This window comes from Leopardus geoffroyi, chromosome C1, assembly GCF_018350155.1.
Source record: "Leopardus geoffroyi isolate Oge1 chromosome C1, O.geoffroyi_Oge1_pat1.0, whole genome shotgun sequence".
NCBI classification, from domain to species: domain Eukaryota; kingdom Metazoa; phylum Chordata; class Mammalia; order Carnivora; family Felidae; genus Leopardus; species Leopardus geoffroyi.
In genome coordinates, this window is record NC_059328.1 from 188,550,598 (window position 1) to 188,565,684 (window position 15,087).

Below are 15,087 nucleotides of genomic sequence, written 5' to 3' on the forward strand. Positions count from 1 at the left end.
TCCAGTTGTTCATGCACCCATCACTATTTGTACTTATGGAGTCCCTACCATGTGCCAGATACTCACTTGGTACTGGGCATCCAGCAATGAACCTTCATGGAGCATATGTTCCAGCTGGGACAGGGATAGGGCTGGAGGGTGGGGAGTGAACAAAAGAACCATGTTTCTTACCTTTGTCCTTTTACCATGTTAAACCACTAATAAAGTAATAAATCCCTCTTCTGGGTTATCTATACTCTCCCATATTCTCCTCCTTATACTTCTTTGTGCTATCTCCCCTTGATCTAGTACTTTGTTTAATTTAATAAAGTATTGAATCTCTTACTTTTCTCTTGCAACGGGGAATTTTTCGGAGAATTACTTTATTTGGCCAAGATCCAAATCCAAATCCAGAGTCAGCTCAGAACCCCTGACTAATGCATCACTGGGCTGATTATATAAATGGCAATGTGCAAAGACAACTTTTTGGAGAAGCACAGTAAAAAGGTTTCTTATTGAATAAGTGGTTTCATTTCTCTTTGAGCAAAAGATGCAAACTTTAGATGCAAGAAAAAGAATTTTACTTCCTGCAAACATTCATTCATTAAATGGTTAAGAATTATTTAATGAGAGCCTACTTCGTGACTAGTACAACATGATGCCCTATACAGATATAATTAAGTGTAAGATACAGAATGCTCCTTCTAGCAGATAACTCTTCAGTTAAAACTAGACAGGGGCACCTGGCTGGCTCTGTCCGTAGAGCATGACACTTTTAACCCTGGGGGTTGTAAGTTTGAGCCTCAAGTTGGATGTAGCGATTACTTAAAAAAAAAAAAAAATCTTCAGAAAAAAAAACTAGATAAAAAAAGATGATATATATTGTGAAATTATATAACACCACAAACAGACACGGTGCTTCCACTTCATCCAGCCACCCCATTCACCCTTCCTTTCCTAATCAAGCCATATTAGTATCTCTTTCCTCCCTGATCACACCGAATCCTATGGCTATAATCAACCATGCTCTTGTCTGTACTCCCTCCCCCCATCACTTGATTCCCCCCAGCCCCCATTCCCACCCCCACGCCACCCTCGACCCCCACCACCTTCATCTTTCCTGTTATTCAGTCCAGGATTTGATCCCAGGTTGCAGAGCTGCTTGAAAAAAAAATCAAGTTACTTGGTGTTCCAAAACTTTCATCAGGTTGCAACTTAATGCTTTCACGCAATCCGCGTATAAAGCCTGGGAAGTGAGGAAGGAAATTTCACTCCTATTGAAAGCCAGACTTGTGGAATAATTGAGGTATTGAAACCAGTCACTCAAACTGAAAAGTCCCAGAAAAGCAAATTACACTAAGACAAGGACATAAAGTCTAAATGCATACCCTAGAATCATTGCAGCAAAAATGGGAGAGGCGTACGTATGAAAGACATTTACGCTAAAAATCAATTTGCCAGAGAGAAGAGAACGGCCAGGAATGCTCGCAAATACAGCGACAGTCATGGATGGTGTCACCCTGAGAAATTCACTTCAAGGCAGGGCTATCCAGGGAGCAAAGTTAAAGGGCTAGCATTTCCGAGATTCCAGATGCCTGGGGTAAACAGACGAGACAGCTGCGCATTTCTCTTAAAGTAAAATATATCCTATGTGGGCATTTCAAAAATAATAAAAAGGGAAGTTTTTCCCCTTTTGGATTTCCCTGCAGTCCAGCCACTTAAAAGCTCGCTTTAGTCCCTAAGAAATCTCCTAACAACACGGTCTTTTTTCCCCCCCCCCTCCTCCCCCTCCCCCCCAACTCCATTGGCGGGAACGTATCGGAAGCAACGTCACGCTCTCCGTCGGAAGTGACGCAATATCCCAGAATCCTTGGAGAAGGAGGGACGCTTTCAGGCGTTCTTTGCGCAGCGTGGTGTGGAATCTTTAGGCAACGTGGTGTGTGGTTCTTTGCAAGAAGGCGTGCTGCTTTGTGCTTGGCCCGCTGCGGCCTTGCGGACCTTTCGGGCCGAAAGTTTGATTTCTTTTCACTGATAACAGAGCTCGCGGCGGGCCGCTCAGGGCCCTAATCCGGCCTCACCATGTTGGTGCTATTTGAAACGTCTGTCGGCTACGCCATCTTTAAGGTAGGTTGGAGATTGAGCCATTGGAGGGGGGAGGCTGGTGTTGGGCCGGTGAGGACAGGGAAAGACGTAAGAAGAAGACAGCACTGCTCAGGATCGCGTGGGAGCCGTTTGTGTCCTCCTGCCTTGAAAGGTGGGGGAAGGCTTTGGGCCTGGGAGGCATGTTTCGGTGAACACGTGGCCCCGCCGTTTGGGGCGCAGGGTTCTGTGTTAGAGCATTTAGCTTGGTGAGAGAGGTGAGCGGGAGCTGTATTAGAATTTCACAGGTAAAGGTGAGGAGTTTGGGGTTTATTAGTGGTTTTGAGCAATGATTGAAAGGTTTTAAGCAGAGGAATGACTTGATCTAAACTTGTCTTAATGAAGTTGCTTTGCTGTGTGAAGAATAGATTATAGGAGGCAAGAAAGAAAGGAAGAATATTTTTGCATCAATGTAGACAAGATGAAATTGCTTGGATTAAGGTTGCTACGGAGGGAAATAAATACCAGGAGAAAATTTGAAGGTAGAACTGGTGGGTTTGGCTAATGAATGAAGTGAGTGGGGTATGATGGTAGCGAAGAGAAGAAAAAAACAAGATGGTTGGGTTTTTTTTGGAGACGGGAGGATACTGAAAAGGTCCAGTTTGGGCTGTGAAACTTGCGGTGTCTGTTAAATCGTCATTTTTTAAGTTTAATACCTAAGGGAGAGATCTGGGCCGATGGTAATCAATTTGAGATTTGGTTGTCTTAATAAAGTTTGAAATTTGAAGTTTATCAGCACGGAGCTGATTGAGCAATGGGACATTCGTGTAGTAGGATGCTATAGAGTTGTTAGAAAGAATGAGAAACTGAGTGCTATCCATGTGCTAGCCAGTCTTCTGAGTTCTACAAATGTAGCATCGAAAAACAAAATTTTCATATATGTGCTGTTAAGGCAAAAATGGATAAAATATGTATAGTAAGATTCTAGCTATGAATCAAAAAACTGTGGTATGAGTGCGGAAAATCTGCAATCAGTTTTCCAAAATGTTGGTTTAGAGAAAACTTTAAGGTTTTCTTCAGACTTTTGAAAATACAGTTCCATTTGCACTTGGTACATTACTTATTATTTTTTAAGAGATAACATGGTAAAAGCCAAAAGCTAGATTTGCTTATTTTTTCTCATTGGGGTTGTCTGTAATTGCAATATTAGAAATTTTAAGGGACTTTGGAAAGCTTTGGAACGTGGAGTATGTCTATTTTACGTTTTCCCAGCTTCTTGGCAATCTTTTCTAAATTCTTAAATAGAATTCTGCACATGTGCCCAAATTTTCTTAGCCAGCATGGTCTGTCATATTTTGAATTTGTGTATATGGATGAATTTCATCTAAATTGAAGTCATTGTGTACTGTCCACTGGATGCTGATAGAGAGAGGGGCAACTCTGCAGTCCACTGTGTGCCTCTGATTGTTAGGAAGGAATTGACTTACAATTGTAGTGACCTGGGTCATAAAACACTTAACCATGTTTCTTAATAAATTACTGGTTTCTATTAATGAAGAGTGTTCTCCACAAAAATAAGTCTTGAGTATTCTGTCAGTTTCTAGTGCTATCTATCTGCAAGTCACTGTTCAAATTGTGGTTTAGGGTTCCATGTAATGGATAAATAACTAAAGGCTTGAGTATATTGAAATAATGATTTCACTTCCAAATATTTGCGGTTAATAGCAGTTACTGATTGTTAATAAAACAGTCATACAAAATGTTCTGGAATTAATAGTGGTTGCACAGTTTTGTGAAAATATGCTAAAAAGTAAGTCATACACTTGAGAAGGGTGAATATTACAGTATATAAATTATATATTAAAGTGCATATGTAGTACAAAATTATTAGCTCCCTTTTTATGATCTTTCAGAACACTGGGGTATAAAATTATATTGGTTTGCATGAAATTCATGCTTTAATACGAATGCTGTTGTTGTTGTTGTTGTTTTGGTGTTTTGTTTGAGTTTGAGAGAGAAAGAGAAGGCACACACAAGGGTGGGGGTGAAAATCTAAAGCAGGCTCCATGCTCAGCAGCAGAGTCCGATGCTGGGCTGGATGTCACCACTCTGGGATGGTGACCTGAGCCAAAATCAAGTGGACATTCAACCGACTGAGCCACCCAGGAGCCCCAAGAAATTTTTAAAACTTTTTAAACCTGAGGTCATAGTAAGGAATACATTTATTCTGTTATCATGTTCCAGTGTGTATATAGCATATATATGCTGTGTATGTAGCCACATATACAGAGTGATTCACAAAGAATTAAATACTTTCTAAAAAAATTACTGTGTTAACATGATTGTATGTGAATACAAAGACAATACTGAAAGAACTGTTGTTATTTTTAGAATATTGTAAAAACTCAACCTGTGTTCCTTGTTGTGTGGCACACATAGCAAGATTAAAGGCATCTTTTGGTTTTAATAATCACATTGTAGAGTGCAGCTCTCTGTTTGTGTTCTTTTATTTCCTCAAGGCCATGAGGAAGAGATTTTTTTTTTTAGGTGTATACCACAGGTCATGTATAATATGATTAGTGAGCAGTATGGTTTTCCAGCTGCATTTGAGTATAGCTTACATACTGTATAACTCACTTATTGTAAATGGTGCAGTTTGATACATTTTAGTAGAATTTATACACCTGTGCAAGTTACAATCCAGTTTAGACTTCCTCTTAAAAAGTAAAGTTCTGCCCATTTGCAAGTCAAAGTCAGACCGAGCTCTAGGCAACCACTGTCTGTATAATTTTGTCATTTCTAGATATTTCATGTAAGTGAAGTAATAGTTTTCTTGTGTCTGGCTTTTTTCACTTACGCTTTTGAAGCCATTCCATGTTGCATGTATCAATTTATTCCTTTTTGAATAATTCACACTTGAAACTATTCCAAGTCATCCTGTGTAACAACTCACACAAGTTTCATAGAACAATGCTTAACCATTTTGTTTGTGAAATAAAACTTTAAAAGTTAGCATTGAGGGGAGCCTGGGTGGCTCAGTCAGTTAAGCATCCCAGCTTGGCTCAGGTCATGATTTTGTGGTTTGTGAGTTCAAGCCCTGCCTTGGGCTCTATGCTGACTGCTCAGTCTGGAGCCTGCTTCAGATTGTGTGTCCCCTCCCCCCCCCCCCCCATTCCTCCCCTGCTCCCTCGCCCACGTGCTCTCTTTCTCAAAAGTAAAGATTAAAAAATTTTTTTTAGGTTAGCATTGAATGTTTATTTTTTTAAATTTATTTATGTTGTGAGAGCATACGTGGACACACCCATGAGAGTGGGGGAAGGGCAGAGAGAGAATCCCAAGCAGGTTCTGCACCAGTGCAGGGCTCAAACTCATTGAGATCATGACCTGAGCCCAAGTGGGGCCACCCAGGCACTACAGCATTGAATATTTTAATAAAAACATAGGAAGTCTCAAAATAACCAATTAAAAAGTGAAAATTAGGGACAGTCACTTTTGATAATAATGTGCCCTTTCCTGCTTATAAATTTCATGCCTGTGTGGAATAGAGGAGGATACCCTAGGACTATCTGGCATGCTGTGGGATGCGTTTGTTTTTACTTTTTATTGTGAAAGTTTTCAAGGAGACAAGTAGAAGATTATAAAGACTCTCCATGTACCCTATTACTCAGCTTCAGCAGGCCCATTTTGTGTCCTCTCTCATTCCCCTCCCCACATTGTTTTGAAGCAAATCCTGGATATTTAGGGTTTTTTTTTTTAAGTTTATTTTATTTTATTTTGAGAGACAGAGCACAAGCAGGGGAGGGGCAGAGAGATGGAGAGACAGAATCCCAAGCAGGCTCTAGGCTCCAAACTGTCAGCACAGAGCCTGACGAGGGGCTCGAACTCATGGACCATGAGATCATGACCTCAGTCGAGATCAAGAGTCAGATGCTTAATTGACTGCGCCACCCAGGAGCCCCATGGATATTTAGTTTGATCTGTAAGTAAGTATGTCTCATGCTGTGAAGGCAGGCGCACAAATGAATTGTGTCTTTCCACAGTATCAGCTTTTTTCAGTGTTAAAGCAAGGTTAATACAATTATAACTCAGGTTCAGGATTCCAGACTCAACATTTCACTACCTGTTTAACTCGACTTCTTACACATTACAGAAAGCAAAGCACAAGACAGGTTACACAACAAATAAGTTAGAACGGGGGAAAGGAAGTCTTTGATTGCACAGTTGAGTTGTGGCCTTGGTCTGGTCCAGGTCAGCTCACAGAACTTACTGTTTATTATATTCAAGCAGTGGAAGATCTCTGTTTTGTTCAGAGATCAGTCAGGCAGGGTCTTGGACAGCAGCTACCTTTTTGATGTGGTCAGATGTGAAAGGGTCAGTGTTAAGAAAGTTTTGACAGTTTACTGCAGAAATCTTCCATTTTAAAAAGGACTTAATAAGTCCTGATTGACAAACCTCTTATGTTTCTATTGGTTATCTTTTCTGAGTATGTCTCAGCTGGTGCTGGTTTCGGCAGTATGGGGTCTTAAGTGGAATGCCCTTGGTTGCTTGTGACATAGGTTATTGCTTGACCTGAGTGAGAGACAATCTTGCTCTCTACAGTATGTATAAGATATAAAGACCAGTTTTAAAACTAAGAACAATAATAGCCTGCTAAATTTTTTTTAATGTTTATTTATTTTTGAGAGAGAGACTGAGCACAAGTGGGAGAGGGGGAGAAAGAGAGGAAGACACAGAATCTGAAGCAGGCTCCAGGCTCTGAGCTGTCAGCAGAGAGCCTTGACGCAGGGCTCGAACTCACAAACTACAAGATCATGACCCAAGCTGAAGTCGATTAAGCCACCCAGGCTCCGCAGCCTGCTAAATGTTTTAATGGTAATAACTACACACTGTTTCTACTTGGAAATGGAAATTATTGTATCTTCATCCAAAATGATAAAACTTGAAATGGACTTTGTATACAAATGTTTTCAGATTTCTCTGTCTGAAAATGACTAAAATTTGAGGCACATTTTACAGAAAATGTAGCAGTTACCTCTTACTTTGTTCAGACTGTCTTTATTAGTAATGTTCTCTTCAGTATGTTGTAGCACAATTGGAAACATTTAGTAACAAGGTTTTGTTTGTAACAGTCTTTGGAGACCTTTGAGTAGTCATGAATGTTTTCATTACATTTCCCTTGTTGCTTTTAGAATGCTGATAATATCTCTTAACTATGCCAGTTGTTACCCAAATGTTATCTTGCTTTTCAACTAGGAAAAAGTGTAAATTTTACTCATGAGTCATGTCCCCTGTTTGATACATACGCTCTCAGCAGTTCATGAACTTTTTGGGTATGGTTTAGCTGCATTCTCTAAACAAACTATTTCCAAAAGTTAGGACTATTCTATGAACTTACTTAATCAAAAAGTAACAGTTAATGTTTCAGTGCATTCATGAGATTTGTTGGAAGTTCTCCTGATACACAAAATAGAACTGTTAGAGGTGCCTGGGTGGCTCAGGTCATGATCAAGCCCAGCATTGGGCTTGCTCGCTCACTCTCTGTCTCTCTTAAAAAAAAAAGAAAAGAAAAGAAAAGAAACTGTTAGTGGCTTGTAATTTTTGTAAAGATTTCATTTTTAAGTAAACTCTGTGCCCAACATGGGACTCAAACTTACAATCCCAAGATCAAGAGTCACATACTCTCTTGACTGAGCTAGCCAGACACCCCAGCTTGTAATTTTTTTAATACAAACACTGTTTTGTGATCATGTAGTGCTCTTACTCTGTTCTTTTAAGTTTTTTCATTTCGATTTGTTTTGACCGAATTCTCAAGTTTTGTGAATATATGTAATTTGGCTGTATGAGATTAAATTTAAAGAACACAACAAATCCTCTCTCCCTCTCCCTCCCCTCCTTCTTCTTTTTTTTTTTTTTTTTTTTCAACGTTTATTTAATTTTGGGACAGAGAGAGACAGAGCATGAACGGGGGAGGGGCAGAGAGAGAGGGAGACACAGAATCGGAAACAGGCTCCAGGCTCTGAGCCATCAGCCCAGAGCCCGACGCGGGGCTCGAACTCACGGACCGCGAGATCGTGACCTGGCTGAAGTCGGACGCTTAACCGACTGCGCCACCCAGGCGCCCCCCCTCCTTCTTTTTTAAGGAAGAGAGGCAGAGGGTGATGGGTGGGGCAGGGAATCCCAAGCCCGGCCCCACACCCAGCACGGAGCACAACACAGGGCTTGATCCCACAACCCTAGGGTCATGACCTGAGCCCAGATCAAGAGGCAGATGCCCAACTGACTGAGCTACCCAGGCACCCCCACAACAAATCCTCCTTAAAATCATCTTGCCATACTTGTCTGACAGAAATTAAATGCAACTTGAAGTATTGTAATTATGTTTTATCACAAAAATATACACTAGATGTCACTGGGCAATAAATCTTACTGTGTAAATATTCTGTGATAATGGATTTGATAAAATGTTTATCAGTAAGGTATAGTTTTAAATTTATCAGTTGAGTATTTTTCCCACAAGAAGACATAATATCTGTGTATTATATTTCACCAAATTTAATATGCTATTTACACTGCTAATTAAATTTACCTCCCATGAGTTGTAAGGCATGTCAGTTTCAAGGATGTTAAATCCGGAGGAAATGGTTTTTAGGATTGAGTCTACCCTGTGTTATGCTTGGGCAGTTGACTTATGCCATCAAGAATTAGTGAGAGTGTGGGACATGTTTTATTAACTCTTTGTTTGTTTTTAATGTTTGTTTTTATTTTTGAGAGACAGAGACAGAGTGTGAGCAGGGGAGGGGCAGAGAGAGAGAGAGAGAGAGAGAGAGAGAGAGAGAGAGAGAGAGACACAGAATCTGAAACAGGCTCCAGGCTCTGAGTTGCCAGCACAGAGCCCAACGCAGGGCTCAAACTCACCTGCGAGATCATTACCTGAGCCGAAGTCAGATGCTTAACTGACTGAGCCACCCAGGCATCCCTTTTAACTCTTGATTTAAATGAAACTAATAGACTCTCTTGAAGGCATTTTGGTAGCATCTGTCAAATATAAAATATGCATTTCCTATATGATCAATTAACCGCACTTCTAGTAAAGTATGTCTTATAGAAATACAACATGTATACATACAAAACTGTTTCCTGCAGGAGAATAAGGAAAATTTAGAAAGACCTTAAACTTCTATAAGAGCATAAGATGGTGATATTTTCATACAGTCTAATTCTACGTTGTCAAAACCTATAATTGTGTCCATGTTATGCTAAATGATATAGTGTGATTCTGAAAAGTATGCATAAATAAAATGTTGAGAAGACTGTCAAAAAGCCTTAAATATATATGCCTAATTGTTAATGACTGTTTCATAGATTTAAAGTGCCCCTTTTTTCCCTTTTCATTTTAAGTTTTCTTGTAACAGGAAGTAAATTGATAGTATCTCAGTTTTAGAGAAATCCTTAGTACTTTGATGTTAGGGTGATCATAAGCAGTAAATAAAATTTATTCTTTATTCTAGAAAGTAGGGAAATAAAGTCTTTTGTTGTTCTATAAACATATGCTGGTGCGCCTGTGTGGCTCAGTCGGTTAAGCGTCCGACTTTAGCTCAGGTCATGATCTCACGGTTTGTGAGTCCAAGCCCCGCATCGGGTTCTGTGCTGTCAGCCCAGAGCCTGAAGCCTGGTTCAGATTCTGTCGCTCGCCCCTCCCCCACTCACGCTCTGTCTCTCTCTTTCTTTTCGAAAATGAATAAATATTTTTAAAAAATTAAAAAACCTATGTTTTGTGAAGGTGTTAGTGACTCCTTCGAAATGGGAAGTTTTAAACAAAGTCATCAACTGAATTCCATCCAGTTATTTTTTTTTTTTTTTTAATTTTTTTTTTCCAACGTTTATTTATTTTTGGGACAGAGAGAGACAGAGCATGAACGGGGGAGGGGCAGAGAGAGAGGGAGACACAGAATCGGAAACAGGCTCCAGGCTCTGAGCCATCAGCCCAGAGCCCGACGCGGGGCTCGAACTCACGGACCGCGAGATCGTGACCTGGCTGAAGTCGGACGCTTAACCGACTGCGCCACCCAGGCGCCCCTCCATCCAGTTATTAAATGGGCCACTTGAGCTGCTAATTTGATCACGTATTTATGGTGGGTAAAAAATTGGTGTATTTCAATGAGAACATAGCTTTTACCACTCTCATTTTACATGTACGGTTGTACTTGAAGAGTGTAGTTATATATGTCTAAGCTATGCCATTTAAATATTTGTTACAGGTTTTGAATGAGAAGAAACTTCAAGAGGTTGATAGTTTGTGGAAAGAATTTGAAACTCCAGAGAAAGCAAATAAAATGTAAGTCATCTTGAAACTAAGTATTTAGTTAACATTTAGGTGTGTTTTTTTTTAAGTAATCTCTACACCCAATGCAGGGCTTGAACTCATGACCCCGAGATCCAAGAGTTGCATGCTCTATCAGCTGAGTTAACCAGGGGGCCCAAGTAATAGAACTGCTGAATAAATTGTAGTATATCTATAGATCCTTTGGTGACTTGGGGAGAGGACTGTGGTATACCAAGAAAATCATGCTTCTCAGTGATACATATGTGACCCCATTGTTTCAAGGTTCTCTTAGATCTGTGTATGCATTTATGCAGGCATAGACACCAACAGATGCCACTTCAAAAGGGTGGAAATGGGGATGGGGTGAGGCACAATAAGTTGAAATTACTATTTTTTCCTAAAATCTTTGTATTGTTAAATGTATTTAAGGGATCACCAGGGTTTTTGTTCCCTGGCAGATAAGAAAACCTTCCTTAATTAAGACAATACTATTTTAGGGACAATAGGAGACTAGTTTTTCTTTTTAAAGGGCTGTATGCTTCATTTGGCTGAGTTAACGTGATTCATTGTTGTCAATGATGTATTCTTGTTGGAACTGAATATAAATGATCTAACTCAAATATTCGTCACTACCACTGAGACAACAATGAATTATGAATTAACTGTATATTTTTGTTGAATATAAAATGATGTTACCTTGCACATAAGTGTGTTGGGAAGGAGAGTAAAATAAGGGTAACTTAAGTAAAATAAGGAGTCAGATTTGACCATTAGCTATTTGTTGTTGTTGTCGTTTATAGAAGAATTTATTAAACAACAGGAGCTTAAGTCTCATTTATCTTCTAAACAGAAATACACCTGAATTATTTGTCACATTTCTTACTGTGTGTTAATGAAAATCATAGGCAAAATAGATTAATTTTATATGACTGTCTTCGTAATTGATAGAATGATTAGATAAAAACAATAATGAATACCTTGATATAATTGATAAACCTCACAAAATTCCGTATCATACATTATTTTCAATTTCCGATGGAATGCTTTTTTAAGATAAACCATATGCTGGGTAATAAAATATGATTCAGTAAATTTCAAAAGCTTGAAATCTCACAGGGCATATATTATAATGTCAACAGAAATATATTACAAGCTAATAGTAAATTGGTTTTAAGAATACAAATATTTGGAAATTAAGGAACATAGTTCTTTTTTTTTTTATTTAATTTTTTATTTTTTTAAAATTCACATCCAAATTAGTTAGCATATAGTGCAACAATGATTTCAGGAGTAGATTCCTTAATGTCCCTTACCCATTTAGCCATTTAGCTCACCCCCCCCCCAACCCTTCTAGTAACCCTCAGTTTGTTCTCCATATTTTTAGTCTCTACTGTTTTGTCACCCTCCCTGTTTTTATGTTATTTTTGTTTCCCTTCCCTTATGTTCATCTGTTTTGTCTCTTAAAGTCCTCATATGTGTGAAGTCATATGATTTTTGTCTTTCTCTAATACTTAGCATAATACCCTCCAGTTCCATCCACGTAATTGCAAATGGCAAGATTTCATTCTTTTTGATGGCTGAGTAATACTCCATTGTATATGTATGCCACATCTTTGTCCATTCATCCATCAATGGCCATTTGGGCTCTTTCCATACTTTGGCTATTGTCCATAGTGCTGCTATAAACATGGGGGTGCATGTGTCCCTTCGAAACACCACACCTGTATCCCATGGATAAATGCCTAGTAGTGCAATTGCTGGGTCGTAGGGTAGTTCTATTTTTAGTTTTTTGAGGAACCTCCATACTGTTTTCCAGAGTGGCTGCACCAGCTTGCATTCCCAGACCATTAGCTATTTCTTAATGACATTTGTACTAGATGGACAAATCAGTGTTGTGAGATTCCTGACCTGAGAGGTACTCTTAATTCCTTTTCTAAGGTCTCCTATTCCATATAGTAAAAGGCATCTGTGTCCAGATTTAAGCAACAGAGGTTATGTTCAGGCTTCAACATCTTTCCTGTGGTTGAGATGTGGTACCAAACCTCTTAGCTATTTTTCCTTCAAACCCTACAATCTTCTCTTAGTCCAGACATTACTGACCTAGTATTTGGAGAAACAAGTTGTTTTAATATGAATTTATCTAACTTTGCACCCTCATGCCCAGTGACAGGAAAATTTATTTTGTTGGTGTGTGCTTTGAAAACAGTCCAGAACCTCTTTCCTAAATATATGGCTTTTGAAGAATCAATTTGCCCTCATAACTTTTCTTTTTTTTTTTTTCCTTCTAGAGTAAAGCTAAAACATTTTGAGAAATTTCAGGATACAGCAGAAGCATTAGCAGGTAAAGTGAAAGACTAGCTTTTTTTGGTTTTATTTATAATCTTGTCAATGTATTATCAAAAGATTATTTGCTTCAGTTGCCTGAGTTAACCTTATTCAATGTTGTCAATGATGCATTCTTTTTGGAACTGAATTTAAGTGATCTAACTCTAATTCGTCACTACCACTGAGACAACATTGAGTTAGCTTTTTTCACCATAGGGCTTGTTCCCCCCCCCCATGTGATGAGTGTGAGAAGTGGTTAAGTTGATCTCCCTGTGGAAACCAACAGCATAATGCTGAAGCACAATTCAGTAAAAGCTGTTCTACAAGGGACCAAGGTAATGTAGTCAAGTGCACAGCCCTCTGATGATTTTAATTCAAGGGTAAAGTTGAGAATAGCCAGGATTCACAGTTGAAATAATAATAAAGCAGCTTTTGGGGGGTTTTTTTAGTATGAAACCTACACAGAGCCTTGAGTTAATCTGAAGGGAACATGAAGAATGGATGGCTCATATCCTTCAATCAGTCCTCATAATGGGAGAACAGACATAAAGTAATAGGGTGTATCATCTAGGTTTGGCTTTAATAAGCAGTTGGTCTTAACAAGGTTGTTCTCCCCCCCCGCCCCATAGTGTTAGGGAAAATAAGAAGACTGGATATAAAATTCTAATCATGGATTTTTCAGTTGCTTAAGTTCTATATATTAAGTCAGCCAACTGCTTGTTGGTATAATCTGAAAATGTAGACTATAAAGAATATGGCTTATAATTAGGCAAGAATATGATAGACCCAAATAATTTTGTTCATCAGCCACAAAAGAGGAGTATAATTCTTTTGTAAAAATTAGGAATCTAACTAAACATGCTAGAATATTAATAGACCGCCCCAACATTGGCAGAGGGGTAGCTGAAGGAAGACCCAATAATGAGACCAATTTTTTAATTTTTAAAAAGAGTTCTAGGGCTGCTGCATCAGTAAGTCAGTAATTAAAGCCTCATAGAGCTATTAAAGCACAACAATGATAATTTTTTTAATTTTAGTTTTTGTTCTTATTTTTTTTTAGTAATCTCTACACCCAACTTGGGGCTTGAAGGCATGGCCCCAAGATCACAAGTTGCATGTTCTTTCAACTGAGCCAGCCAGGTGCCTCCCTGCCTAGAGAATTTTTTAAAAAGATCTGTTTATCACAGCTTTAAAATTACATGGGTAGAGTTTTGTTAAAACTCTATGGAAAAAGATTGTGTTCACTATTTTCCAACTCGGGTGGGGTGTGCAATATTCACATAGACTGATTTGAACAGCTCCTGCTGAAGCTATAAAGTGCAGTGGCCCTGATCCCAAGTGACTTCTTTTGAATTCCCTTTTGCATATTACTTCTTTAATCTTTTTTTGGGCTATTTCTGACCAGTCCATATTAAATGGTCTACTTCTACCCAGACATGAAGCAGATTTTTACTATTTTAATTTTTCTTTATGTTTATCTTTGAGAGAAATAGCATGAGTCGGGGAGGGGCAGAGAGAGAGGGAGACACAGAATCTGAAGCAGGCTCCAGGCTCTGAGCTGTCAGCACAGAGCCCGACATGGGGCTTGAACCCACAAGCTGTGAGAGCATGACCTGAGCCGAAGGCAGACGCTCAACCAGCTGAGCCACCCAGGCGCCCCCAGATTTTTACTATTAATAGCTAATATGTTGATCATGTAGTGTGTGTCAGATTTTGTACTCATCATTTCAAAATTGTTGTTTAATCCTTGAAACAATCCTGTGGGATACATATTAATAACTATTTTACAGAAAAACTGAGGCTTGAGAGGTATCTCATTTCCCTACTGAGCTTTTGGTATACCTTAAAATACTGTAAAATAAATGGCTAAAATGCCATACTAGCTAAGAATTTAAAGTCAGCCCCCCTCCACCCATCTTCCTTCCAGGAAGGCAGAGACTATATTGTTCTTCGCTGTCAAATTGCTAGATTCTAGCATATAAATACTTTGGATAAAGGGATGAAAGTAGTGAGCTCTGTCAAGAATCTGCCTTTTCTCATCTATTTTTACCAGAAACTCAACATCACCTTATTAAGAGAGTAGTCTTTCCTGGAAATTAACTTCCCACTCCCTGTAAAAAGCAATTATAGTATGACAGAACCAAAACTGAGTGGTTATAGATATGGTAGTGTACATTTAAAACTCCGTAGCCCAAGAAACAGTCTGATCTGTTGTGATGTCAAGAATTTATATGGGGGGGGGGGGTGCTGGCTGGCTCAGCTGGTAGAGCATGAGACTCTTGATCTCACGGTCATGAGTTCAAGCCTCTCATTGGATGTGGAGCCTACTTAAAGTCTTTGGGGTGCTTGGCTGGCTCAGTTGGAGGGGCAGTGTAACTCTT

The 15,087-nt window shown here is 39.1% G+C and overlaps 1 protein-coding gene and 2 non-coding genes across 4 annotated transcripts in view; all 3 read left to right on the forward strand.

Moving 5' to 3' along the window:
- The first annotated feature begins 1,829 nt into the window (after window positions 1–1,829).
- Window positions 1,830–15,087, forward strand: part of NOP58 (NOP58 ribonucleoprotein) — a 34,259-nt gene continuing 21,001 nt past the window's right edge. The window contains exons 1-3 of one of the 2 annotated variants that reach the window (XM_045480780.1): window positions 1,830–2,103; window positions 10,317–10,393; window positions 12,670–12,722. In XM_045480780.1, coding sequence (XP_045336736.1) covers window positions 2,059–2,103; window positions 10,317–10,393; window positions 12,670–12,722 — 175 coding nt within the window. In that variant the 5' untranslated portion in view covers window positions 1,830–2,058. Of the gene's footprint in view, window positions 2,104–10,316; window positions 10,394–12,669; window positions 12,723–12,922; window positions 13,042–15,087 lie in introns of those variants that run through there. The other variant, XM_045480782.1, reaches the window with a different exon arrangement.
- On the forward strand, window positions 10,944–11,032 carry LOC123600258. Its single transcript, XR_006713617.1, has one exon. It is a non-coding gene; the product is annotated as a small nucleolar RNA SNORD70 (small nucleolar RNA).
- LOC123600259 lies at window positions 12,817–12,903 on the forward strand. The gene has a single exon (XR_006713618.1). It is a non-coding gene; the product is annotated as a small nucleolar RNA SNORD70 (small nucleolar RNA).